Source organism: Perca fluviatilis, chromosome 18 (genome assembly GCF_010015445.1).
Source record: "Perca fluviatilis chromosome 18, GENO_Pfluv_1.0, whole genome shotgun sequence".
Classification (NCBI taxonomy): domain Eukaryota; kingdom Metazoa; phylum Chordata; class Actinopteri; order Perciformes; family Percidae; genus Perca; species Perca fluviatilis.
In genome coordinates this window covers 30,662,207-30,688,846 of record NC_053129.1, presented here as the reverse complement: position 1 = coordinate 30,688,846, position 26,640 = coordinate 30,662,207, and the positions used below count along the sequence as shown (strand labels likewise).

At 40.4% G+C, this 26,640-nt stretch overlaps 1 protein-coding gene across 1 annotated transcript; it reads right to left on the bottom strand.

Moving 5' to 3' along the window:
• Window positions 1-14,873: 14,873 nt before the first annotated feature.
• LOC120546909 (cytochrome P450 2K1-like) lies at window positions 14,874-19,091 on the bottom strand. Its single transcript, XM_039782161.1, has 9 exons — window positions 18,885-19,091; window positions 18,572-18,734; window positions 18,079-18,228; window positions 17,516-17,676; window positions 17,184-17,363; window positions 16,301-16,442; window positions 15,997-16,181; window positions 15,193-15,334; window positions 14,874-15,078 (listed from the first exon to the last, which is right to left on the bottom strand). The coding sequence occupies exons 1-9, from the start codon at window positions 19,089-19,091 to the stop codon at window positions 14,891-14,893; spliced, it is 1,518 nt and encodes a 505-aa protein (XP_039638095.1). The 3' UTR covers window positions 14,874-14,890.
• Window positions 19,092-26,640: the final 7,549 nt, after the last annotated feature.

Sequence of the window (26,640 nt, the reverse complement as noted above, 5' to 3'; positions counted from 1 at the left end):
AGAAAGGGGAAAAAAAAGAGGGAAAAGGGGGAAAAGGGGAACGCCTGGAGAGACCCTGTCCAACGGACTTTCAACTTGCGCACCTCCGGTGAGCTTTTTTTCGTGCATCCCTGTGGAGGCTGGGGGCATTGAACCAGAGTGGACAATGTTCAAAGTTTCCATTGCTGAAGCTGCGGCGAGGGCTGTGGTCTTAGGGTCTTAGGTGCCTCAAGGCGGTAAACCCACCGAACACCGTGGTGGACAACGGTGGTCAGGGAAGCCGTCCGACTGAAGAAGGAGTCTTTCCGGGATATGTTATCCCAGAGGACTCGGGAGGCAGTTACAGGGTACCGAAGGGCCCGAAGGGCTACAGCCTCTGCCGTGAAAGAGGCAAAGCAGCGGGTGTGGGAGAAGTTTGGAGAAGACATGGAGAAGGACTTTCGGTCGGCACCAAAGTGCTTCTGGAAAACTGTTCGCCACCTCAGGAGGGGAAGAGGGGAACCATCCAAGCTGTGTACAGTAAGGATGGGACACTGTTGACCTCAACTGAGGAGGTAATAGAGGCGGTGGAAGGAGCATTTTGAGGAACTCCTGAATCGACTAATACCCTCTATGTTAGAGGCAGAGCTGGAGGATGACGGGGATTGTCGTTGATTTCCGGGCGGAAGTCACTGATGTAGTCAAACAACTCCACAGTGGCAAAGCCCGGGGATTGATGAGATCCGTCCAGAAATGCTCAAGGCTCTGGGTGTGGAGGGGCTGTCCTGGTTGACACGTCTCTTCAACATTGCGTGGAAGTCTGGAACAGTGCCAAAGGAGTGGCAGACTGGGGTGGTGGTTCCCCTTTTTAAAAAGGGGGACCAGAGGGTGTGTGCCAATTACAGGGGTATCACACTTCTCAGCCTCCCTGGTAAAGTCTACTCCAAGGTGCTGGAAAGGAGGGTTCGGCCGATAGTCGAACCTCAGGTTGAGGAGGAACAATGCGGATTCCGTCCTGGTGGGTGGAACAAGGACCAGCTCTTCACTCGCAAGGATCCTGGAGGGGCCTGGGGTATGCTCAACCGGTCTACATGTGTTTTGTGGATTTGGAGAGAGCGTTATGACCGGGTCCCCGGGGAGATACTGTGGGAGGTGCTGCGGGAGTATGGGGTGACGGGGTCTCTACTCAGGGCCATCCAATCTCTGTACGACCAAAGTGAGAGCTGTGTCCGGGTTCTCGGCAGTAAGTCGGACTCGTTTCAGGTGAGGGTTGGCCTCCCGCCAGGGCTGCAAGCTTTGTCACCAATCCTGTTTGTAATATTTATGGACAGGATATCGAGGCGTAGTCGGGGTGGGGAGGGGTTGCGGTTCGGTGGGCTGGGGATCTCATCGCTGCTTTTTGCAGATGATGTGGTCCTGATGGCATCATCGGCCTGCGACCTTCAGCACTCACTGGATCGGTTCGCAGCCGAGTGTGAAGCGGTTGGGATGAGGATCAGCACCTCTAAATCGGAGGCCATGGTTCTCAGCAGGAAACCGATGGAATGCCTTCTCCAGGTAGGGAATGAGTCCTTACCCCAAGTGAAGGAGTTCAAGTACCTTGGGGTTTTGTTCGCGAGTGAGGGGACAATGGAGCGGGAGATTGGTCGGAGAATCGGCGCAGCGGGTGCGTGTATACATTCCATCTATCGCACCGTTGTGACAAAGAGAGCTGAGCCAGAAGGCAAAGCTCTCGATCTACTGGTCAGTTTTCGTTCCTACCCTCACCTATGGTCATGAAGGCTGGGTCATGACCGAAAGAACGAGATCCAGGGTACAAGCGGCCGAAATGGGTTTCCTCAGGAGGGTGGCTGGCGTCTCCCTTAGAGATAGGGTGAGAAGCTCAGTCATCCGTGAGGAGCTCGGAGTAGAGCCACTGCTCCGCACCGTCGAAAGGAGCCAGTTGAGGTGGTTCGGGCATCTGGTGAGGATGCCCCCTGAGGCCTCCCTAGGGAGGTGTTCCAGGCACGTCCAGCTGGGAGGAGGCCTCGGGGAAAACCCAGGACTAGATGGAGGGATTATATCTCCAACCTGGCCTGGGAACGCCTCGGGATCCCCCAGTCGGAGCTGGTTAATGTTGCTCGGGAAAGGGAAGTTTGGGGTCCCCTGCTGGAGCTGCTCCCCCCGCGACCCGACACCGGATAAGCGGACGAAGATGGATGGATGGATGGATGGATGGATGGATGGAAGAATTTGGTTAATTAGGACATTAGAAGAAGCCTCAGGTCAGCAAATGTCCGTCAGTGGTTCACTAATCTTTGGCTTGTTTCATGATCCAGAAATACAAATTCACCCAGTGAAATCCTGCTCAATTCGTTTGAGGGAAATATTTGCAATCAGCATATTCACTTCCTTTGTTATGGGATTCAGAGAATGTCGGACCTAAATGCAGAGACAGCAGGCAGTGGTGAGCTTGACGATTTAATACAATAAAATCCATACAAACAAAAGGAGTCCAAAACGTAGTGGAAGTCAAAAAACAGGAATCACAAGAAACAGGAACACAGAGACAAAGGGGTAGACCACACACACACACACACACACACACACACACACACACACACACACACACACACACACACACACACACACACACACACACACACAGACACACACAATCACAATCACACAATCCAATACAGAACAATGATCTGACACTAGACAAAGACAACACAGAGACTAAATACAAGAGGTAACGAGGGTGAAACAAGGAAGAGGTGACACAAGGGCTCAGGAACAGGTGAAACACATCAGGGTGGGGCAGACAACAACATAGGCGGGAAAACACAAGGCAGGAAGTAAAAACAAGACATGACAAGGGGGACAAACCGACTGCAAAATAAAACAGGAAACTGAAACACATGCACATACCACATACCAACGAGAAAAATGAACTTAACTTAAAAGGTCTAGGATTGTAAATCGATGTGGGTACATATTAAGTAACAAAAAGCATACTTACTTACACTGAGAAGTTCAGATTAATTCCACTAAACCCAATTAAGGTCATGTAAAATCCAAAAGTGGCACATGGCAACAATGAATATCTGTGCTCACTGCTGCCACTGGAGGCCAGAAGCTGGATTACAACAACAAGGATGTAGAGGTCTGTTTGTCTTCACTGTAAAGGAAAAGTTAAGTTGTATTTTGTTGTGAAGCACTGTGTTGTTTGTACTCAGGGCGAGCCAGAGAGCAATCTGACCTATGTCACTGTAAACCATGCTAATCAGCAGGCCTCTTCTTATAAAAAGGTGAGTGACACATTCTATTCATTCAGCTATGATTGATTTTTAACTTCTGTAAAGGCTTAAAGGAGCAGACTGTATGATTTAGGGAGATCTGTTGGCAGACATGGAACACAATATTCCAGGGTTTTTCTTAGGTTTGTGGAAGACTTAGGTGCATGTATTTGGATTCAAGGGTCCTCCCTCAATTTCACATAATCGCATAATAATAACACTCAAAAAGCTTAAAGACAAAACTTGCTAAAGAAGTCCACTGGAGAAACTTCTACATTCATTACATCTTAGAAAAGTTATTTAGTTAGTTTTGATCCTTACACTGAGTTTACATTCATTCGGTTTAAGGTCAGGGGTGTCAAACATATGGCCCGTGGACCAGAATCGGTCCACCAAAGGGTCCAATCAGGCCCACTGGATGACTTTGCAAAGTGTGAAAATTGTAGAGAAGTAATTAATTGCAATTGCAAGTTCTCTTTCCATAAATTAACGACTTTAATCTTAGAAATTCTGATTCTATTCCTACAATGGCCTTAGAACGCCGTCGTAGCAGAACCAGCACGCTTTCACCAACATCAAGCTGACAAGAAACTCGGTGGCAGATACAGTTTCTGATCTTTCTGGAGTGGTTAACTGGTCAAATTAGGGGTATGTGGCCCAGGAACTAAAATGAGTTTGACACCCCTGGTTTAGGTGTTACCTAAAACTGCTTGGGTGCTGTGCCTAAGCCCTAGGGAACCCCCTGTATTCATTTTGTTTTTATTAGTGTAAAATCTTTTTTTGTAAGCTGAGAATGAGCCCTTCATATCTGCATATGGAACAGGTCCTCTTTCCTGGATCCATAGTTTACAGCAACCCATAGGCATAATTTACAGGGGGGACAATAAAAACTGGCCAGTGCCCCCCTTCAAAACCCATTATAATTTCCTTTAGGTTTTTTTTCTTTTTTTTCTTGGTTTAGCAAGAACGGATTGTTGGGTTCAGGAAATACCATCGGATCAGTTCACTAAAAAGCAGTCTATAAAACCTTGGGAGCATTACGCACGATCACACGTGTGGTCAAAAGGTTGCGAAAAACTGGGAACATTTTCACGCATGGAAATTCTTTATAAATCCCGACTATTGCGAGGAATGTTGCTACGACAAATTTCACCCTGCTTCACGCAACTCCACAGTCTCCACCGCAGCGCTGTTAATCTGGACCGGTATGTGCGTAGGCCGAATCCTCCTAGCAGGGCACGGAGCAGGCCCATGGCGGCAGCTGCAACCATGATTTAGCTGCCACCCTAATACAAGGAAAACTGCGAGGCAAGAAAACATAAAGACTCCGGGGGAATAAGATCCCGAGAGCGAACTTAACTATTTATCGAACTAATTCATAATTTTAGCTATTTTTAACACAAAAAATTAAGTATAATTTCATAGAAATGAGGTTTATTGACCATGAATTTAAAAAACAAATGTAAAACTAGCGGCAATAAGTTGATGTTAGTGGTGAAACTAGTGGTAGGGAAAGAAAGCGCAGAAAAAAGCGACACAAAAAAAAAAAAAACGAGTTGCATGGTCAACGGGAGGGCAACACAAGGGATGAACTTTTGGCAGTGGAGAGTATCTTTTCATTTCCAAGCCTGAAACCTTTTTCCATATACTGAAAGAACACAAAATGACTTACCAGAAAATAGAGCTCACTATAAGGTTTGGTAAATATAGATCATATTGTAGTTACTAAGCGTGAATCATGTAACACCTCCTGTTTGTGTCAACAGGTCAAAAGGAGGAGGTGACGTATTCTACAGTCAGAAGTCAGAAGACAGAAGCAGACGAGGATCCCAGCAGTCTCTACAGCAATGTCAGAAACCCAAAATAAATCAGAGGAAATGGGACTTCTCACAATGACCTGTTCATAGATCCTGCCGTCAGAGTGTTTTCTGTCTGTTGAGGAGTGGACAGTTGGATTTGTGCTTTGTTTTTTTTTCTAGTTTTGTGTTGTACTGACTTTGCTGAGCACCTGGTAAGGACGCCCCCCAGGGAGGTTTTTCCAGGATCATCCAGCTGGTAATAGGCCTCAGGAAGACCCAGGACTAGGTGGAGAGATTAGATGTCCACTCAGGCCTGGGAACACCTCGGGATCCCCCAGTGTCCTGATCTCCCAGACCCGATAAGCAGATGGATGGATGGATGGATGGATGGATGGCTTTGCTTAGCATTAAGATAACTGTTGTATTATTCTGCACACTGTTGGTCTGACTTGGTGTTCTATTACTTAGCTGGTTTATTATTTTGTAAAACAAAACCCATTAAACAGAATTTGCAGCTTTGTTGTTCCTTATCACAAATAGAAGTTTTTATTGTTATGGATTGCAACTTTGTCGCTACAAAACAGATGGTTTTGACAAAGAGGAAAGGCTACCAAGCATTACAGTCCTTATTGTGTTTCAGTTTTTCCAATATTTATGTCCAGATGTTCAGTTTTGCAACAAAAAATAATTTTAATTTATTTGTACTCTAATGTAGTTGCTGCAACGTCCATTTTAATTTGCACTTTTTTTGTGAACATAATTTAGCATCCAAAGATGGGATTTAGCATCCTATGGGGCATGAACTGCGAGCCTCACTGTTTTATGTCATTTTGGCAGTTGAGGTATTTTATTATGTTGTAATTTTGTGTCATATTGCATTAGCACTGCTACGATACTCAGTAAAAAGATTTAAATTGATGTTGTCTGCAGTGTTTAGCTTGTCAGTAATTCATAAATGAAATACAAGTCGGACTCACTTGACAGCATTTCTTCTAGGAGTGGGGGAAAAAATCGATACAGCATAGTATCGCAATATTTTCCGTAGCAATACTGTATCGATACACAGACGCCAAGTATCGATCTTTTATGATATATGTGTTGGTCAGTTTGTCTGCTTGACAATCCCATTTTGCAGCAATAAAATTGAAGTGAGATGAACAAACTGTAAGGTATCTTTTTAGATAAAACAGATGTTGATAAAGTTTCCTTTTGGGGACATAATTTGAAATTGGGAAAAATTTGAAGTTGGAAAAAAGGTAATAAATTGCAATATATCGCAGAATATTGCAATATCTTTAAAATCGCAATAATATTGTATCGTGACATAAGTATCGTGATGATATCATATCGTGAGGCCTCTGGGGATTCCCACCCCTAATTTCTTCCTGCCTCATCTTTCAGATTCAAGCCTGAACTTGTCTGAATCTTGCTCCCACACAACTGATTAAAGAGATCAACGCTGCATCATTTTAAAGCGTTATACCTGCCCTGTTGCATGTTTCAGCTCGTTAACTGCCAATCCCATTTTCTAAAACATTCACAAGCGTTTGGAGTTCATCACAGCTTCTAATCTAACGCATGAAAATCGACTCACCGAGACTTTAATCTTTATTTCGGTCCTCCCACAGTTGTATGTGATAAGTGAATTGGTTGCCTTCATCTTTTTAACATTGATTTATTTTTAGCCAAAGTTATGTTACCATATTTGGCGATGCATCTGAGAACAGGGACGGTGTTGAATCTCCTTACTGCTGAGTGCAATAACACTCTAACATCCAAGACAATCTGTAAGAAAATGCAGATTCCAAAAATAATCCATGCTCAATATTGTATTGCGATGTGACCATAAAGTGACTTTGACGAAATAATAAAGGTGACTAAATGTTGACTGTGATAGACCACTATATCTAGAGAACATTTGTAAGCATTTGTGGGTTGATTTTCATGGTCAAATTAACTTTTTGAATAGTCGGTGCTTTCTTTCGCAAATAATTGTGACTTCAGCTGCTTACAGAGAGCTTTGTGTGTGTGTGTGTGTGTGTGTCTACACAGGAACCTAGTCGACCAGTAGTGACTGTTGATGATTCACCTCCTGGTAATTGGTCACTCAGCAGAATGACATCCCTGTTTTCTGGAGCGTAAATATCTTAAAAGGATGACAAAAGCCTGTTCAAAGTTTTTTTCAAATGGAAATCATTTATGCTTTCCTGACCTCAGTAGTCCCAGACAACGTTTAACCCCTGTGTTGTCTTCCCATCAACCATGAAGTTGTTGTCTTTCCTTTAATAAAGTAAAAAAAATATTCCATTTGTATCTGTGGGCGTCAGTAATTTACAGTAGGCCAATATCATAACATAAAGAAGACCCATGCAACAAGCCACTGCAGAAGTTGTGCAGTTTGTTCTCCATAAATGTTGTTAATCACTGCATAATAAAAGCTAAAGCCAGAGTCTATCCATAGTTTTTACACTTTGGAACCTTGACTTTTTTTTTTCTTTACTTTATTATTTGAGGATGAGTACCTGTCGAGTATTTCCATGGTGCATACATTGATTTAGTTATAAGTCTAAAAGAAACGGTCTGTCTCAGATGTTCTCAGCTGACCTAAGACAAGGTTTAAGTCAACAACTGGAAACGGCACAGCAGGTCAAACTGATCCAAATGCAGCATCTATGTTATTCTTGTTATCTGCAGTGTTGTTTGTTAGGCTACTTCTATTTTGTAAGAATAGCCCTTTTCTGCCCTTTGACTTGGAGTCCCACTTTCCTCTTTTTATTTGCATTTCACAATGATATGATAACATACAGTACAGTGGTGACTGGCGTGACAAATAAGGCATAATACTGGGCAACAGCATGTCAGTGACCAGCATGTCCCTTGCTCACCCAAAACCAACGCCGGTCAGTCAGGGATCAGACAGGGACGAACGGCAGGGACGCGCGACGCACGCACACCCACACTCACACACACACACACACACACACACACACACACACACACACACACACACACACACACACACACACACACACACACACACAATACCATACAACCACCAACAAACAGAAAAGGGAATGAAATAAAGTAAGATAAACTGAAATACACAAAGACTCAAATAAGGACAGAAGAGAAGGAATACATAAATAGACATTACTAACATAAATAGCTGGTTGGTTACCAGAGTTATACTGTCTTGTCTGTATGCCTACACTCTCAGGACAGATGTGTGAAAAATAACACATAATGTATACACACTTTTGGACAATATTTTGACTTTTTGTCTGTGTTGTTGGTAGGGTGAAATATATGATTTTTCAAAATGCATTTATTGAACAATTCAATACATCATGTTTCAAAATAGTGTGTGGACATTGACACATCCATTCTGAGAGTGTGTTTTAATTCGGCCTCACCTATGCCATGCGCACCCGTTTATCTAAAAACATTTTCTGATAAAAGATAAAAATACAGATTTGTTTTGCATTTTGTGTTTACATTTGAGATTATACAAATACCAAAAACATCTTTGCGGGCATACTTCATTTGTGGATGTAGCATCCTAATTTAGGAGGAAGGCGGTCAACCATTAAATCTCGCACATTAACTGTGAGACTAACGATGACCCGCGAGGTCAGGGTTAAAACGCGCAGTCCCAGAGAATATTGGGAGCTAGCATTAGACAAATAGTAATGCATGTTTTGGTAATTATGGATATAAGAAGGTGGCTTAATGGAAAAGTAAATTCAACAGACAAGAATAAAGATACATCCATGCACGTAATGTTAACACGCAGCTGGAGCTGCTGGCTTTCCGGAGGGACCGACAGCACACGACAGGAGATCCCGACTGAGACGCGTCGTTGGCGGCTTCAACGGTGAGTCCAGTGTTGCTGACTGTTGTAGTTTTTTAACGCAAATTAGCGTACTGGCTGTATGCCAAACGATTAAAAGTTGGCAGTTGTGGGTAAACTCAGGGTTGTACGTTATGTTGCTGGCATTTTGGTGAAGTTAATCAGCTTTTTGCTTTCCTTGGAAAATTCACTGTGACGCAGTCATCCAGTGAGTGAGTTTTTTCTGTTAGTGTGATTAGCAATTTTTGTAACATGTTTTTGTATCAAAACAAGGGCTTGTTAGGCACTACCTTAATACATAATTAATTTTTCTTATTAATTAATTCATTATCAGCAGTGTGAACTTGTCATTATGTAGTGGTGCTTGCATTTTATCACGTTTCCAACCATGTTTAAAGTCCAGACACTCCCCTTCAATCTGTTCTGTTCTGGCTACGGGCTTGTGTTTATGCATGGAAACTGCACATCTTTGCTCCACCTTGAATTTTGGCCCTCAAATAAGCAGCTGTTGGGACAATGCCATGCTTCTCCTCACTGGGGAAAAGTTCATTCACTGAAACTAGAAATATTGTAAGCCATATGTTCAGCACCCAATCATTTTTGGGCACCACACATATCAAATCAACATGAGCATTAAAACTAACTAAACTAACTTCTAAGATCTAATGATTGTAGTTGGACTTCTTTAGCAGGTTTTGTCTTTAAGCTTTTTGAGGGTTATTTGTGTATTATCTGCTCTAGCTTTTCCAAAATGTTGGACTCAGATATGGTTTAAACATCTACTTCTTTTACTCATTGTTTGTTTTATTTGGATCAGAAAAAAAAGAGTACAGTACAAATGTTAAATGAATAACTGATGTTAAAGATTCATCTTGACAGTAAAGTAGTAAATATAGTAAATCTTTAAAATATCCAAAGGGAATGGAATAATCTAGTTTGAGGGGCAGTTTGCAGTTCAGTTGCAATATGCATTGGACCTGGAACTAGTTTTTCCGAGGTTAGCACGTAACACGTAAGCAGTAATTTTGTACTGTGCTATTGAAATTTAAACGAAAGAAAAGATGCAAGATAGTTTGGAAGCTTTTAATTATTATTCCTTCTCGTTGGTAGTCCATTTGTGATACAAAGAGCAGTGTGCTTTTATCACTAATGCCACATTTTCATAAACAGGGTTTAACTGCTGACGTAGTAGTCTGGATCAACGTACTACATGCATTTCCTGGATAATTGCCAGACATCTGTAATCTGTGTTGCCATTTTCAAACTCTGTTCGCTTTGGGAAACAACAATAAACTTTGAGCTAGCGAGCTATACGCTGAAAATGGCAAGTTTAGAAGAAAAATATGGATCGTGCAACAAGGCAGGCCTACTTGGTTCCTTCGGGGAATGATTGTAAAGATTTACAAAGAATATGTTTTCTGCATTTACTCTCTAACTGGGACGTTTTCATTTGTGGAAATGGGCAAATGTTACACCAAACAAGTTCCATTCTGCAGAGCAGCCGTGTCTGCGTCCAGAGCTTAGCGCCGTCCAAGCCGATTGTAATTAGTTTAAAGAAGTGCAAACGACCCAGAGTGTTTTTTTCCCTCTTGATATTAATCAATTCTGTTGCACTACTATTACTACTACTATGGAATATAATGCTGTACAAAATAGTTTCTACTCTCTTGAACTGAGTTGAAGTTAGGGCTGCCCGATATTTTGTTTCATCGTCTACATCGCGATGTGCGTATGCGCGATAGTCACATGGCATGACGTGCGATGTTTACGCTACAACTTTTTTGCTGCTGGATTGAAAAGTAATCTTTCACCGTTCTCTTTTTAAATGATTGTAAGCCGCTGACCCTTCCCCTTTTAAGACAGGTGGCTATGTGGGCAACGTGTGTATGTGACGTAACGTTAGTCCGACGGCATTTGTTATAGCCGTGTGTACCGTAAGCGGCAGCTGCCACAAACACAGTGATGCACATCCTTTCCCATGGGTAGTGAACATGCAGTAGTCAATGTTTTATGTTATCTGCAATGACGAAATAAATCGCCCTATTAATGCTACGTTATTACAACGTCTCCCGGCCATTTTGAAGTGTGGAGTTACCAGAAAGCTGCTATACCAGCCAGGCTAAAGCTAATATAGTTATCCTAAAGAATCAAGGGGTCTGACCCAACTAACGTAACGGTTTAGAGCCGCGAAGCTGGAAACGTAACACTTATCTACAACAGCAGCGTGTGTCTGATATAATGTAATTTACAATGATTGAAGTGTTCTTGGATATACAGTTGCTAGTCTGTGACATGCAGGCTCTGCATGTGCAGCGAACCACCAATCACAATCAATGTTGATCAATTTATCCAACAACCACAACCTAAAATTTAGAGGAAGCAACATGCATGCATTATTAATGTAATTGACATGTGCCTGGATTGATAGTATTATAAAAATACAATGGTGTCATGTGAGTCAACCATTGTATTTAACTACCTTATTTCTAGTGCTGGACGACTAAACGAAAATGTATCGATATCGAAATTCTGGTGCTGGTATCACCGTATTTTTCCCAAGCAGATCATTTTGATAATTTATTACTGTTGATAGGTGTACTTTGTCCTTTAAACCATTCTACTGCGTGTGTAGTCACGTGACTTCGCCCGGAGCAGTCAGCCGCATGGAAAGCATAATGGAGGATAACTCAAACACGGAGTCCGAGTCAACTGAGCAACTTGTGCCCAAAAAAACCCCCGCAGTGTACGTCGCCTGGAAACATTTTGGCTTCAGAAAAGAGGATTTAGAACAAGGTGATTTTTTATTTATTTTTTTCTCTCTCTCTCTCTCTACACACACACACGGTCCGGTTCTGGCGTTTGTTTTTATTTTTTTTTTTATTTTTATTTAGAATCTAATACATCGAACAAATTAAGAATTACAAAGACAAAACAAGCTTCAAACACCCCCACCCACCCCCTACCACCCTCCCCATGTATTCACACCACAATCGCCACCACATTCAACTCCACATTTCGTAGTGTTTTAACAAAAAAAAAAAAAAGCACAAAGCAAACAAAATAAAGAAACAACAAAGAAAAGAAAAAAAAAAAAAATTATATAAATCAATCCTCTAATTCAAGTAAACAAACATTCCATTTCTTTTCATGTTCAATTATTCTGTTGTTATTCGTTGCTATGATTGTTTCCAGCATATGCTGATGATAAACTCTATTCTTAAAGTGTTTTATACATAAATTTAATGTAGTTTTAGCTTTAAAAATAAACATTTTACCTATCAAAACAATCATATTCAAAAGTGATTACATTTACCCTCATATACACATAACAAAACATTCTGAGGTGTGATTCGCAAAACAATATCCATAGACCTTAACCATATCTGTATCTTGGTCCAAAATTTAGCCACATGCAGGCAAAAATAAAACAAATGCACTCCCGTCTTCCTCCTCATCCCCACAGAACCTGCAACAAGGGTCTTTTTCTATCTGCCACTTAACCAGAGACTTTTTTGTTGCAATAATTTTATAAAAGATTTTAAGTTGAAATATTCTGGAATATGAATCAATTGTAGTTCTATAAATTGTTTTAAAGTAATCTTTCCACAAAATTGGTTCATTAAATTCGTCTTCCCAAAACAAGCAGGTTCTGTGTGGAAAAAGTGCAGTGCCTGTGATATTTAATTTCCAAATATACAGTGCCTTGCGAAAGTATTCGGCCCCCTTGAACGTTTCGACCTTTTGCCACATTTCAGGCCTCAAACATAAAGATATAAAACTGGAATTTTTTGTGAAGAATCAACAACAAGTGGGTCCCAATTATGAAGTGGAACGAAATTCATTGGCTATTTCAAAATTTTTTAACAAATAAAAACCTAAAAAGTGGGCGTGCAAAATTATTCAGCCCCTTTTACTTTCAGTGCAGCAAACTCTCTCAGAAGTTCAGTGAGGATCTCTGAATGATCCAATGTTGACCTAAATGACTAATGATGATAAATAGAATCCAGCTGTGTGTAATCAAGTCTCCGTATAAATGCACCTGCTCTGTGATAGTCTCAGAGGTCCGTGTAAAGCGCAGAGAGCATCATGAAGAACAAGGAACACACCAGGCAGGTCCGAGATACTGTTGTGAGAAGTTTAAAGCCGGATTTGGATACAAAAGATTTCCCAAGCTTTAAACATCCCAAGGAGCACTGTGCAAGCGATAATATTGAAATGGAAGGAGTATCAGACCACTACAAATCTACGAAGACCCGGCCGTCCCTTCTAAACTTTCAGCTCATACAATGAGAAGACTGATCAGAGATGCAGCCAAGAGGCCCATGATCCCTCTGGATGAACTGCAGAGATCTACAGCTGAGGTGGGAGACTCTGTCCATAGGGACAACAATCAGTCGTATACTGCACATATCTGGCCTTTATGGAAGAGTGGCAAGAAGAAAGCCATTTCTTAAAGATATCCATAAAAATGTCGTGTTTAAAGTTTGCCCAAAAGCCACCTGGGAGACACACCAAACATGTGGAAGAAGGTGCTGTGGTCAGATGAAACCAAAATCGAACTTTTTGGCAACAATGCAAAACGTTATGTTTGGCGTAAAAGCAACACAGCTCATCACCCTGAACACACCATCCCCACTGTCCAACATGGTGGTGGCAGCATCATGGAAGACGGAGATTTGTCTTCCAACAAGACAATGATCCAAAACATAAAGCAAAATCTACAATGGAATGGTTCACAAATAAACATATCCAGGTGTTAGAATGGCCAAGTCAAAGTCCAGACCTGAATCAATCGAGAATCTGTGGAAAGAACTGAAAACTGCTGTTCACAAACGCTCTCCATCCAACCTCACTGAGCTCGAGCTGTTTTGCAAGGAGGAATGGGCAAAAATGTCAGTCTCTCGATGTGCAAAACTGATAGAGATACACCCCAAGCGTACTTACAGCTGTAATCGCAGCAAAGGTGTCGCTACAAAGTATTAACTTAAGGGGGCGGAATAATTTTGCACGCCCAATATTTCAATTTTTTATTTGTTTAAAAGGTTTGAAATATCCAATAAATTTCGTTCCACTTCATGATTGGGACCCACTTGTTGTTGATTCTTCACAAAAAATTACAGTTTTATATCTTTATGTTTGAGGCCTGAAATGTGGCAAGAGGTCAAAAAGTTCAAGGGGGCCGAATACTTTCGCAAGGCACTGTATATTATTTTATTTATCTTTGCACCAGATAACCATTTTAAACATCTTATTGGTGGGAGACAAACCATTAATTTATTCTTCTTATCATTTTGCAATTTCTTTTTCCAAATTTGGGGAATTGCAGAAATTAACTGGTTAAATTGCAACCAATCGAGAGAAATGCTAAAAAATGTTTTCAAGTTTTCATAAGAAATAAAATCTCCAGATAAGTCTAAAAGGTCATTGACAAAAATTAACCCATTTTTAACACATTCCTCCCACAACAATGGCCTGTCTCCAACCATAATTTTGGAATTCATCCATAGCAACTGTGTCTGAATATCTTGAATTGTATCTGGAGGGTAGTACTGGAAATTCAACCAAGCCTTCAGTGCATCCTTGAAGAATGGTGATAATTCTTTTAAACTAGAACAAGGTGATTAATTTTTGTTCATATGTCGTTATCGAGGTAGAGTGCAACTAATCGTGATTTGGATTTTAGGTCATATCGTGCAGCCCTACTTATTTCCTTCTCCAAAATAACTTCAGAAGAGTAGTCACTGCGCTTACTTGCTTTGGTGTTTGTAAAGTATTAAAATTCAACAAGAAATGATTCACATAAGAAAAGTTAATTATTTTTTGCACATTTTTTTATGCACTCCCCTACAAAATTACCACAGTAGTCGAGAATGATTTATTATTACCAAAAAGAGCTATTTTTTGTCATCTTGTAAAAATTTGTCTGTAGTCTTTTTTCATAGATATATATCGCAGGAAAGTTTTTTCCAATATCGTGCAGCCCTAGCATTTTCAAGCCCTACTGCTCACATACAGGAAACAGCACACAGTTTATGGAGTGAAGGGCTGAGGGTGAAGCCCACACGTGGAGTCAGATCCAGTTCATCCTCTGAAACTCCAGGAGGAGGAGTGAAACGAAAGTGCTGCAGGAGGCTGGTGAAGAAGATGAAGAGCTCCGTCCTAGCCAGACTCTCTCCAGGACAAATCCTGCGACCTGTGAGAGAGAGAGAACAAAGGAAAATGTTCATCTCATATGCAAGTAAGTGATGGTTAAATAACCACCACTTGTTCATTTACTTGCATATGTGAATTTAATAAATTCACCAACCTGCAGAAAAAGGCATGAAGGCGTCCCGCTTGACAAACTTCCCGTCTTTGTCCAGGAAGTGAGCAGGATAGAAGCTGTGTGGTCTCTCCCACTCACTCTCATCATACAGGACAGATGTCAACAGAGGAAATACTGTGGTACCCTGCGGACAATACAGAAAAACATTCTCTATGAGCAATAATATTTTACTACTATTTAACTACATAAAAAAAGTCACAAAGCACAGAAAGGAATTGCTACATCTTAAATTATTGTCACATTTTGTTTCCTGAAGATGCAGCTACTGTGTACGAAGGACCAAACGGTACTTGTTTGAACGGCGTATTGCATTGTTTCCGGTTGACAGTGCTTATGTTTTGCTGATGGCATCTTGCTCGGGTAGCTCGACGCAGTTAATGCTGTCATATTCTTCATTACAGCAGCTCATTATCCACTTTACATTTAAACCTCAAGCACTCGTATCTCTTTCAGTCTTTTAACGACTTTCTCGCAAATCCCACAGTTGTTTACCTGCTATTAGCTCTGTTAGCTGCTTTAGCATAGTTAACGATGGCTACTTTTTTTTTGATAACAAAGATTTTGACAACGTTTTGCTTTGGGGACATATGAAATTGGAAAAAGGGTGATGAATTGCAATATATTGCAGAATATTGCAGTATTTTTAAAATCGCAATAATATCGTATCATTGTGATATCGTTTTTTTTTTTTTTTTTGGGCCTGGCAGTGGTTCCTGTTGGCCTGGCTGCCTACCAGGCTCGTACCCTTATAGGTGAAACACTGCTAGGTGTTTTATTCAGTCTGACCTTCTTAATGAAGTGACCCTGGAAGGTGATGTCTTGGCTCGTTTTGTGAGGCACTGCCATTGGGGCGATGTTGGCCAGTCTCTGTGTCTCATGGATGACAGCGTCGGTGAAGGGCAGGTTCTTCCTGTCCTCAACCTGCACTTGACGACTTCCTATCTCCCTGCTCAGCTCCTCCTGGACCTGGTCTGGGAGAGGAAAATTTATATATTTTTTTTTTTCATGAAGACGATTTGTAAACCTTATTTGCTACTTTCAAATCTTGCTAGCTTTTCAACATTACCAACCCTGCCTTTAAGTTTCTTACCTTGTATTTTGGGATTCTTGGCCATAAACAGAAGTCCCCATCTCAGAGTAGTTGCTGTTGTGTCAGTGCCAGCAGCAAAGAGATTAAAAACTGTCTGCATAAGGTTGCGTTCGTTGAAGTAACTGTTAGCAATCCCAGATTCCTGCAGATAAAAATAAATTGGTCCAGTTATATAGTCAAATATGATCCAAAACTTTGTTACAAATGAAGGATTGTGATGTAGTGATGCTGCTGTGGATTGCACTTTCTTTTCATTCCCTTCCCTCCATTCCTTCTTACTGATAACTACTGTTGGCCAGGGAAGGTAGATAGACAAAGACATCATACCTTGATCATCTACGCATCCAGGACATCCCATTGTTCTGATGGCTCGTTATTGCAAAACACCAATAGTCTGAAAAATTTGCCTTTGGACCGACAGATCATTATCCCAAAAACAAATGCCCATTGTTCCGAAAATACCCACTCTTCCTGCATTTGAAAACACGATTTGTGGCCTGCAGTAAGTCCATAAAGTGCAGGTCTACAGACTCTACAGCTAACATAGTTGGTACCAATAGATACTTTAGGTCTTTTAGGAATTTATAATACAGACATAGATCGATACTTGATTTTGAATTGATATTGGATTAAATGAAAATCTTTTTTTTTTAAACCCATCCCTATTCATAAAGCAAATTTAAATCCAACCCAAGTTGACCAAAGTGCTAAAATAACTAAAATAGCATAACATGGTAACAGAAAGAAAGCAGTAGAGATAACATAGCAATACTATCCCATGCTCAAATGGATAAGTAACAGAACAGATAGAAAATATAAAACATAGAAGAGTTAAAAGTGAGGAATAAATATCTTAATTATTAATAGTGATAAGCTTCCCGACCTCCAGATTTTGCTTTCGGACCAGAAAGGCGTCCACAAAGCCTCTGCACATCTGTGGATTGAGGGTCTCTTTCAAACGACTGAACAGCTGTAAGTTCTGTTTCTTGTTGAAAGCGAATATCGCCTCTATTTCCTTCTTCCCTCCAAACCATTTACCGATCCATGGAAACATGTTATACAACTGTTAACAAAAATATAGATGCATCAGTATGTACAAAGAGTATTTAACAGGCAAGTAAAGAATCCCATCATTTCTTAAATTCAGTTCAGTATTATGTATTTGAAAATCACAATGCTTAAAAAAGTGTAAACTGAATAAACATGAAATGTCACCTGTACTGACGGGGAGCCCACAAGTTGAACATATCTGTTGGTTTGATCTACCAGGGATGTAAACTCTGGATCATCATATTCAAATCTGCTGCCATAAACAATGGAGCAGATAATATTAGAGACCGCATAGTTCATTGATTGGGTCGTATCAAAAGCTTCACCTGTAACAAGGGAAACAGGGAAAAATTCCAAATCATGAGTGTTGGAAATATGTCGTGTGCCATTTTGTGATAAGTGAACAAAGCCTCTCATCAAATCAGAACCAACCTTGAACCAATCCTCCTTTTCCCTGTTGCCCATTTCTTATCTATCAGCTCTCACATCATCAAAGTGAATCAAGCGATTATTAGAAAATGTATATATTCTTGTCTCATAAAACATTGTGGAACTGAACCCTGCGTGTCACTATCTCTGAGCACTTCTAACTGCTTTAAGAGTCAACTCACAAAGGTCAAGCCAGTGGATGATAAGATACAAATCACCAACAATTGTGAATGGATTGTTTCATTAAAAGAGGATTGACGAAACATTGTTCATCATGCAGTAGGTTAAAAGTCACTTACCTTTAAATGTCTTAAAAACGTCAATGAGGTGTTCACATTCCTCAATGATTTTGTCCTCACTCGCCTTCTTGCCCATCCCAAAGTCTCTCAGGTTAGTCAAAGCAAAGCGCCTCATCTCTTTCCACGAATCACCATTGGCCCATATAAGCCCTGAGATTAAATTAGTTTTTTTTAACTTAAAAAACTTGGAATGGGTAAAAGACAATAAGACCTGTCCTCGACTAAATACATTCTTATTTTTACATTAGTCGATTTTAATGGACAGATCAGTAAAACCAGAGTTTCTCAAGAAAGAGTAAATGTTTTGACCAGAGATGTGCTAATAAGCTTCTTGGAAATAAGTAATTCAGCATGAAAAATGCAAATGACTGATAGACTTAAGAAATCTTAGTTTCCGAAGACCAAAACGGCCGATGAGTTAACAATCTTAAAGACACATTTACTGGAAAATTAAAAGAACAGAAAAATTATTTCTAAAAAGCTCTTTCCTTACCATGCCCTTCATTATATTCCTGCATTATTAACATTGGATCTCTTTCACCAAACTCATCAGCATAGTTCACAAGTGCCTCTTTCACCGTCTTGTACCCAGCCAGGACCACCACTTTTTGGGGTCCCAAATACACAGTGAACACTGATCCATATGTCTTGGAAAGCTAAGAACAGGGGCATAATGTCATGATGTATTTATTATAAAACAAACATTTTAAAAAGAAGGCAATGAAGATGTGATTGTTGTAACAGTGTTGTTGCCTGGAGAGGACACACAACAAATCCCCCTAAAAGAACAGCAATTTATTCCTCACCTTCAGTAATGTGTTGTAGAGTCTCTTAAGGTCAAGCTGCAGCAGGTTCCCGATTAGGGGAAATGGTTTTGGTCCTGGAGGTTCCTTACTGTCTTCTTTGGAGCTGAAGCTGGAGGAGGAGATGAGGTAGACGAGTAGCAGGACCAACAGACCCCCCAACAGGGAGATAGAGCTGGAGGACTGGAGAAAAAGTTCTAATACCCCCATGACTTGTCTGAAGTTGCTTCCTAACTGAGAAAATATGTTTCCTCCTGGATCCTATAGTTTTGTGAGTGTTCTGGTTAATAGGGATTTCACAACTAACCCTAAACTGCTGTAATGTCCCAACTTCCTGCTGTACATTTATTGGTGCTTACTTGTGGGAGTGACTTCCACAAAACTCACATGAAAGCTTTTCTGACCTTTGCTACTACTTCTCTTTTGACTACTGCTGCTGATGCTGCTGCTCATATGGCATTCCAAAAACCTCACGTCCAGTCCAGCATTAACCTAAAGTCTCTTAAACTTCAACTTTCAGCTGTATTTTGTCCCCGGAGGGCAATTGGTCATGCAGCAAGTTATACAATACATGAAAAACAACATAGTCATACAATTGAAATATACCAGTGTGCTGGAAGACCAACACTAGCCACTGGTGACTGACTTTGACATTTCCAAGTGTACAAAGCACAGCATCAATAACATCTAAAAAAAGTGGCAAAGGTACAAAAATACAAATACCCCCAATAAAGTGCAAAGTGACCTGGCATGTTGAATACATGATCAACATCTCTTCCATCATAACACAAATTGTCTACATCAGTGGCATAGACATCATCATTATCCTAATCATCATCACCATCACCAACACGAACCCCATCATATCGCTAAGTAAACTACACACTTTGCCAAGTGAATTGGGAGTTATTACCTCCTCCCCCGGCCTGATTTAACAAGTGAAATGGCTGTGGGGATAAAGAAGTGCTTGTACCTGTTACTCTTAATCATAGGGAATCTGAACCTAGAGCCAGAAGGCAAAATCTGAAATTCAGAATAAAGAGTGTGGGTGCTGGTGGACAGCATGGCTTCAGCTAGTGCTGGCGGTATAATGGTTCACACCGAATACCGGTGTATATTTTCGTTATGATATACATTTTTAATATACCGCCACTAGCGGTGTTGAAATTAATCAAATAATTGATGCATCGAATTGTGGACATGGACGATGCTGCATCCATAATCGATTGGGCCATAATTGATTATTTCTGTTTACAATTTAATGTAGGTCTAACAGCATTTCTGTTTACATATTCTGGTATGTTTTCCACATTCAGGAAGTGCCATGTGCTCAGTGCTGTAGTTTTATGTATCCAATTTATTTAGTATTAGAGCACTGCAGAATGTTTTTTTTTTAAGCTTGAAAAGCTATGAATTAAATATCCTATATGGCTTTACTAGAAAAATGTATTTGACGCTGACAAAAAGAGGAGCTGTGTGTGTCGTTTGGAGGTTTTGGGGTTTTAAATAATTGTGCTTAATGTACTCGTCACACTAACGTTGGTCGGCCGTGCTAGACCTGTCACCTCAAGCATGCAGCGGAGCAACATAATGAACACAATAACAATCCACCAATGGTCCCACTACAGACCGTCAAGAAAGACGGGTTCAGAGCAATGATTTAAAACACTGGATTTAAGATGTCTTGCCTCACTGAAATACTTCCGCCAAACCACTAACGTTATTCAAACAACACCAAAGCAGCTGACAGCGGAGCTATGCCCACTTTTCTACAACAACCTAACGTTACCTGTGGTCAAGGTAGTGTTTAAACAGCAATCTTACAACTTTTTGGTTTTGAAAAGGAAGCATGTTAAAGTTGTTGGTATGTGTATTTATTTAATTTAAGTTTATTTTACTACTTTGTATTTTGCACAATAAAAAAATAGTTTAGATTTTGTAACTGTTTCATGCATTTTCCTTCATATAACGTTATATAATGTTGTGGAGCCAAGCAAACCCTTTAGTAATCAAAACTTTTTTTTTTTTTAGTAAACATGATGACATTGAAACTTTTCTTTTTATATTCTGACAGTACTGAATACTGACAGTATAATAAGCCATTATAAACCTATATAAAGACCCAGTCAAGCAAAAGAAAGAAAATACCATGATATACCGTGAAACCGCCAGAATCTTAAAAAATACCATGACACAAATTTTTGGTCATACCGCCCAGCACTAGCTTCAGCCTTCCTCCCTACTTGTCTGTTGAACAGATCAGATAGCATACTCTGCTGTATCCCCAAGATCTTGCTGCTCACTTTCCCAATCCTGGATAGTGCGTTTTTGGCCTTGATGCTGAGGTTCCTGTATCAACAAATTAAAGAAAAGGTTAAAACGCATGATATAACATCTGTAAAATAGGATCATGAGGGTCTTATCAACATGAAACTGAGATAACTTCTAGAAGCAGAAGACGTTGCTCACCCTTCTTACACAGCATCTCAGTGTTATAATTAAAATTCAGCTTGTCATCAATGAAAATCCCCAAGTACTTGTAGTTATCTACAAAGTCTACCACCTGTTCCTTGATTATACTACTCTCAGGGATTAATGGCTTTTACCTAAAATTGATACTCATATCCTTAGTTTTTGTTATATTCAGTTGAAGGAATGCACACCACTGTACAAACTCATCAACAATGGGACCATAGCTGTTTTCACCAGCATGAAGAAGACTAACTATGACAGAGTCGTCTGCAAACTTTAAAATGAATCTGTTGTCGCAACTAGGGATGTTACGAGAACCGATACTTTACTTCTAAAATGACAAAACGCAGACAATGCCCATTTTTTTTAAAGCACCGTAGGCACCGTTAGAGACAATGCGACATCTTAGCAGCATCAGTGCTGCGCCTCTTCCTGGAACTGATGGGGGAAGTATATGCTTCAGAGTGTTCCAGTCAATATATTCAGAAGTAGGAGGTCACGAGCAAGTGGCCAAAGTCACGCCCTTCTACTTCCAGTACATATATTTCGAAAGTCAACGGAGATACTGTAGATTCTACCCGACCTAAAAAACGGAATGTTCACTGTAAACTCACGGTTATTATATTTATTTTTACAAAAACGGTTGTAATGGAGCCTTTTATACATGTCGTGTTTCTTTAGAAATAAATAATGGACAAATAGAGTCTTTAAATGTAAAGTTATTCACTGTCAAAGTGACGCAAAAATGAATGGGAGTCAATGGAATGCTGGCAGAAGGTGATGGCTTGTTAGCCTCAGAATAATTTTTTTCAACCATTATCCAGGTAAGTCAATTGAGAACAATTTCTCATTTGCAATGACAACCTGTCACATTCAGACAGTTACACATTCATACCTGGAAGCTGCCCAGTACAACCGCAGTCTGATGGCCACTGAGGGCTTAAGGGCCTTGCTCAAGGGCACCTTATTGGTGGTAATGAGGGAGGGACAAGCGCTGCTCTTTCACTTTCCCACCCAGATTTTATCCTGCTGGCGACCCCCCTTAACCCCTTAAGCCACCACTGGCTCACGAATAGGACCATAGGAGGTACGCTTTCCAGATCCTCGCTTACACCCTTGTGTTCTTCAGACAATGGCTGCCAGCTACAGACTGTTGTTGGAATCCTGTACAGTGAAATACAGACAAACTTTTACACTGTTAAGCTGTCAGAATTTTAACTGTGTTTAATCCAGCTGCTAGCTAACAGTAGACTAATAATACCTGCTGCCAAGTGTAGTGTTAACTAGCATGACATGTGGCGATGTTTCAGTTGCCTCTGACGTCCATTTCGGAGCATCAGAGAGAAGTGCAGACATTTCAGTGCCACCGAAATGAGGCACCGAAATCCGCGTTGCTATTTGGTCGTTAAGGCACCAGTGCTGTATTAGCACCAGGTCTCGGTACCCAACCCTATTTTTAATACTAATACTACTACTTCTGGGGTCCTTTCTCTGAATGTGATTACAGTTGAAAGCCTGATGTATCTTGTACAGATACTCAAGGGTGCCTTGCAGACATGTTCACAAGTAATTTTTAGGAAGTCCAAGTCGAGTCTCAAGTCTTTGAGCTCAAGTCCAAGTCAAGTCTGAAGTCTCTGGCCATCTGATCTGTCCCTAACACTGTATTGTTAAATCTTATGAATTCAAAGCATGTCCTGTAGCTACCATCCATACAGTACAGTATCAAAATCAGTTGTGGGATAACTTTATGGGGTCTACTTAACACATCCTCTAGCCCTTAGACCTGGTGAAATATTAACCTAAGTCTGTGGATACAACTATAAAGATACAATTTGCCTGTTCCCAGCATTAGCACTTTTCAATGATTAGCTTGTTGTCTGTGACCATATATGCAAAATGTAACGTCTCTTTCACTCAAAAAAAATGTCTAACGTTGAAGTGGAAATCAAGAGAATAGTGGCAGCGCCACACAAGTTACAGAACAACATGCATCTCAGTGTCAGTCCAAATTATGCACAATAAGCTGTTTGAACTCATTGATGTAATGCCATTTATTTTCGAAGTGTTAGTACGCTCAGTGAAACTGAGTCCAGCATGAGGGAGATCCGACTCAGAGGAGGAGAGGTTAGTGAGGCCAGCGTCTCCATGGCAGGTGACGAAATAGTAAATAGGACTACAGTAACAGAAATATTTGCAGAATTAAGACATTCAAGACGGCCCAGTGTTTGGTGGATCAGGTACACCTTGTTCACTTAATAGCCTACAAATCATCCACAGGATCAATTACGCATCACATGAGTTTGCCTCCCCCGACACAGCGTTTGTTCCTGGGGAGATAGATCCGTGCGTCCCGCCTCCTGCAACTACTAACTATAAAGATACAATTTGCCTGTTCCCAGCATTAGCACAACACTTTGCTATGATTAACTTGTTACCTGTGACGATATATGCTACATTTAGTCTATTTCACATTAGCAAGTGACTGACTGGAAAAGGGCAGGGGACATGCAGCTCATAATACGTTTCCCCAACGTATATGAACCAAATAAAAGAAAATAGAAATACATGAATAAATTTAGATTAAAAAAGCAATAATTGCATGAAAATAGGTTGTTGACGAGTCTCGAAGCTCGAGACCGAGTCAAGCCTGAAGTCTTTTGGGTCGAGTCGCAGGTCAAGTCTGAAGTCAGCTGTTTGTGCGACTCAAGTGCGACTCGAGTCCGAGTCTCAGACTCGAGTCCCCATCTCTAATGCCTTTTGCGTAGATATCAAACGACGAAGGTTGTGACAGTGTTGGTAGTTGATCCCCTTGGAATGAGAACGTACACGTACAGCAAAACAACAAGGGACCTAGGTTGACCGTCCTTTTGAAAATTGAAGCTGACTTAACTGCAGTGTTCTGCACTGCGTGGTGTTTTAAGTGATTAAACCGATTCGTTGTACTGCTATGTTTAGCAGCAATCATTTTGTATAATTTTTTTTTGCAGAGGATAGCAGTCTGTTCCACATCTGCTTTCCCAAAACCGAACCACTTCCAGATGATTGACACGCTGTGCGAACTTTCACAGTTTTTAATGACGTCAACTCAGGATAATGACCGTCGTTAAACCGGTGGAGCCATGCATGTCGTTGGCGTGGATAACGCTATGATGGTATTAGGTCAACAAGATGGATATATGGCCATTATCATGATTTCATCACAACAGCGACACCATTATTGTTTTCACCTTGTGAGTCTGTGTGTGTGTGTGTGTGTGTGTGTGTGTCTCATCGTGGAAAAATCTGGTCCTGGAGTCATGTACTTTAGTGGAAACAGGTGTTTTTATTGTACTTTGCCAGATGTCTGCATCCAGATTTTGTTACCATGTTGGCATTGCGACCGTGCAAGATGTAGTCACGAAACTTTACAGGTGTGTAGCTGAGATCAAAATAAAGGCCAATTTTGAAAATGAGGTTTGGAGCAAGGGTATTCGAAGTAGAGGTGTTGTGAAATGTTTGTTTATAGCACTTGAATAAGCAATTCATGTTGTTTAGTTAAAAACCGTTTAAAGGAAATGTTAAATGATAGTGTTGTGAAAATTCAACATTTACATTATTTACAGTACTTGATTTACAGCTAATATGTGAAAATGTACACAACCTTATTAATTTAACAGTAATTCAGTTCTACTGTGAACCGTTACAGGAAGTGCTTTTATTTTGAAGCAGCCTACACAGAAGTTGTGATGAGATGAACATGAGACGCTAAAGTTTTTTAGATGCTTAAGTTTGTTCACTTTCTTGTTTGTAAAACTGCAGCATATTGAACAGTAAAATGTTCACAGCAAAAGACAAGCCTTTTTAGTCGTCATTTGAAGCCACTTCACTACAAGGGGGGTAGAAAGTAAACAAGGGGCCACCCCACTTAATGCCCCTGGCCTGATTTGGCATTGCAGCTGATGATCCCATAGCAAGATGATCTGTAGTTTTCTTCAATAAAATATATAACTATAACTGTGAATGACCCCCTTCTTACGACATCTGTGTGGTGCAAGAAATTAGCACTTCATAAACTGGAAAAAAACAAACACTGGCAGTGGACATAAACCACACAGCAATTATATTTCAGTTATTTTTCTTCTGAAACATATTTCTGAACAAAAAACATGTTGGAACATATACACTTAATATTTAGTAGATGTGCATCAAGAAGATTTGCAGCTTTGAGTTTAAGGCAGTTGGGATGAGGTGAGCACCTCCAACTTTTATGCTGTTGTACTCTGTTGAAACATTTCAGGCTGTAAGAGAGTTGCTGCCACAATGGTCAGAAATATTGAGGTCTTTATTGTTTACATGACAATATTAAATTTGTATTTAGCTAGTTACAAGAAAGCCATTTTTGTTAGAAGTTTCAAGATGATTGTGCTCTGCAGGTATACAGTATGTAGCTAATAAGGAAAGTCCATTGCTGGAACATCAGTACTTCTAAAGCAGACATTCAACAAACATTTTTTTTAATTACATCAGTGGTGTTTAATATTTTCATTACTGTAACTACTTTTTTAAAACTTACACTTATGAATGGTGGACAACACACACTTTATGAGGAAGCTGACACTATTTTTAGGGTTGCCGTGCCTGGTTTGATAACAATATTTTGGCTCAAATGTTGAATATGAATCTTAAATTCCAGTCTGCTGTCAAGCAAAATTCTTAGGTATTTATGTGGCTCAGCAAGGGTGATATGGATACATGTAAACTTTTAATGGCAGGATAGTCAGAGATGCCAATGGATGTAGAGAATACCATCGACCTGGTCTGATTGGCTGACCTTGAATGCAGCTAGATAATCGCGGCATCACAAGATCACATGAAATTCCATCATTTCCGGCTTCAAGTAATGGATTTGTGTCTCAACTACCAGCTTATCAAACCAATCAGCTTCCGGTATGGAGCTACTGGTATCTACAGGCTGTGGTTTAGGTGTATGTGACGCCTGAGACTGTTCGTTAAAACACAACGGCAGATGATATAGACAGATTGTGTATGGAGTATATATATATGGTATATATTTTTTTTAAGTGCCTGCCCTTTTCCAAACCGTTTCCAATGATGGCTTCTCAGATGGTTCTGTGTAACAAATCATCTGGTGCATCATCAGGTTACTGATCTGCAGTTAGTTACTTATCTGCAAATCTTTGATTTTTTTAGTGTTGTTGCACTACATGGAATATAATGCTGTACAAATGAAAATATACTCTCTTGAAGTCATAAAGGTGGGCCAAGCAGCATTTTCGAGCCCTACTGC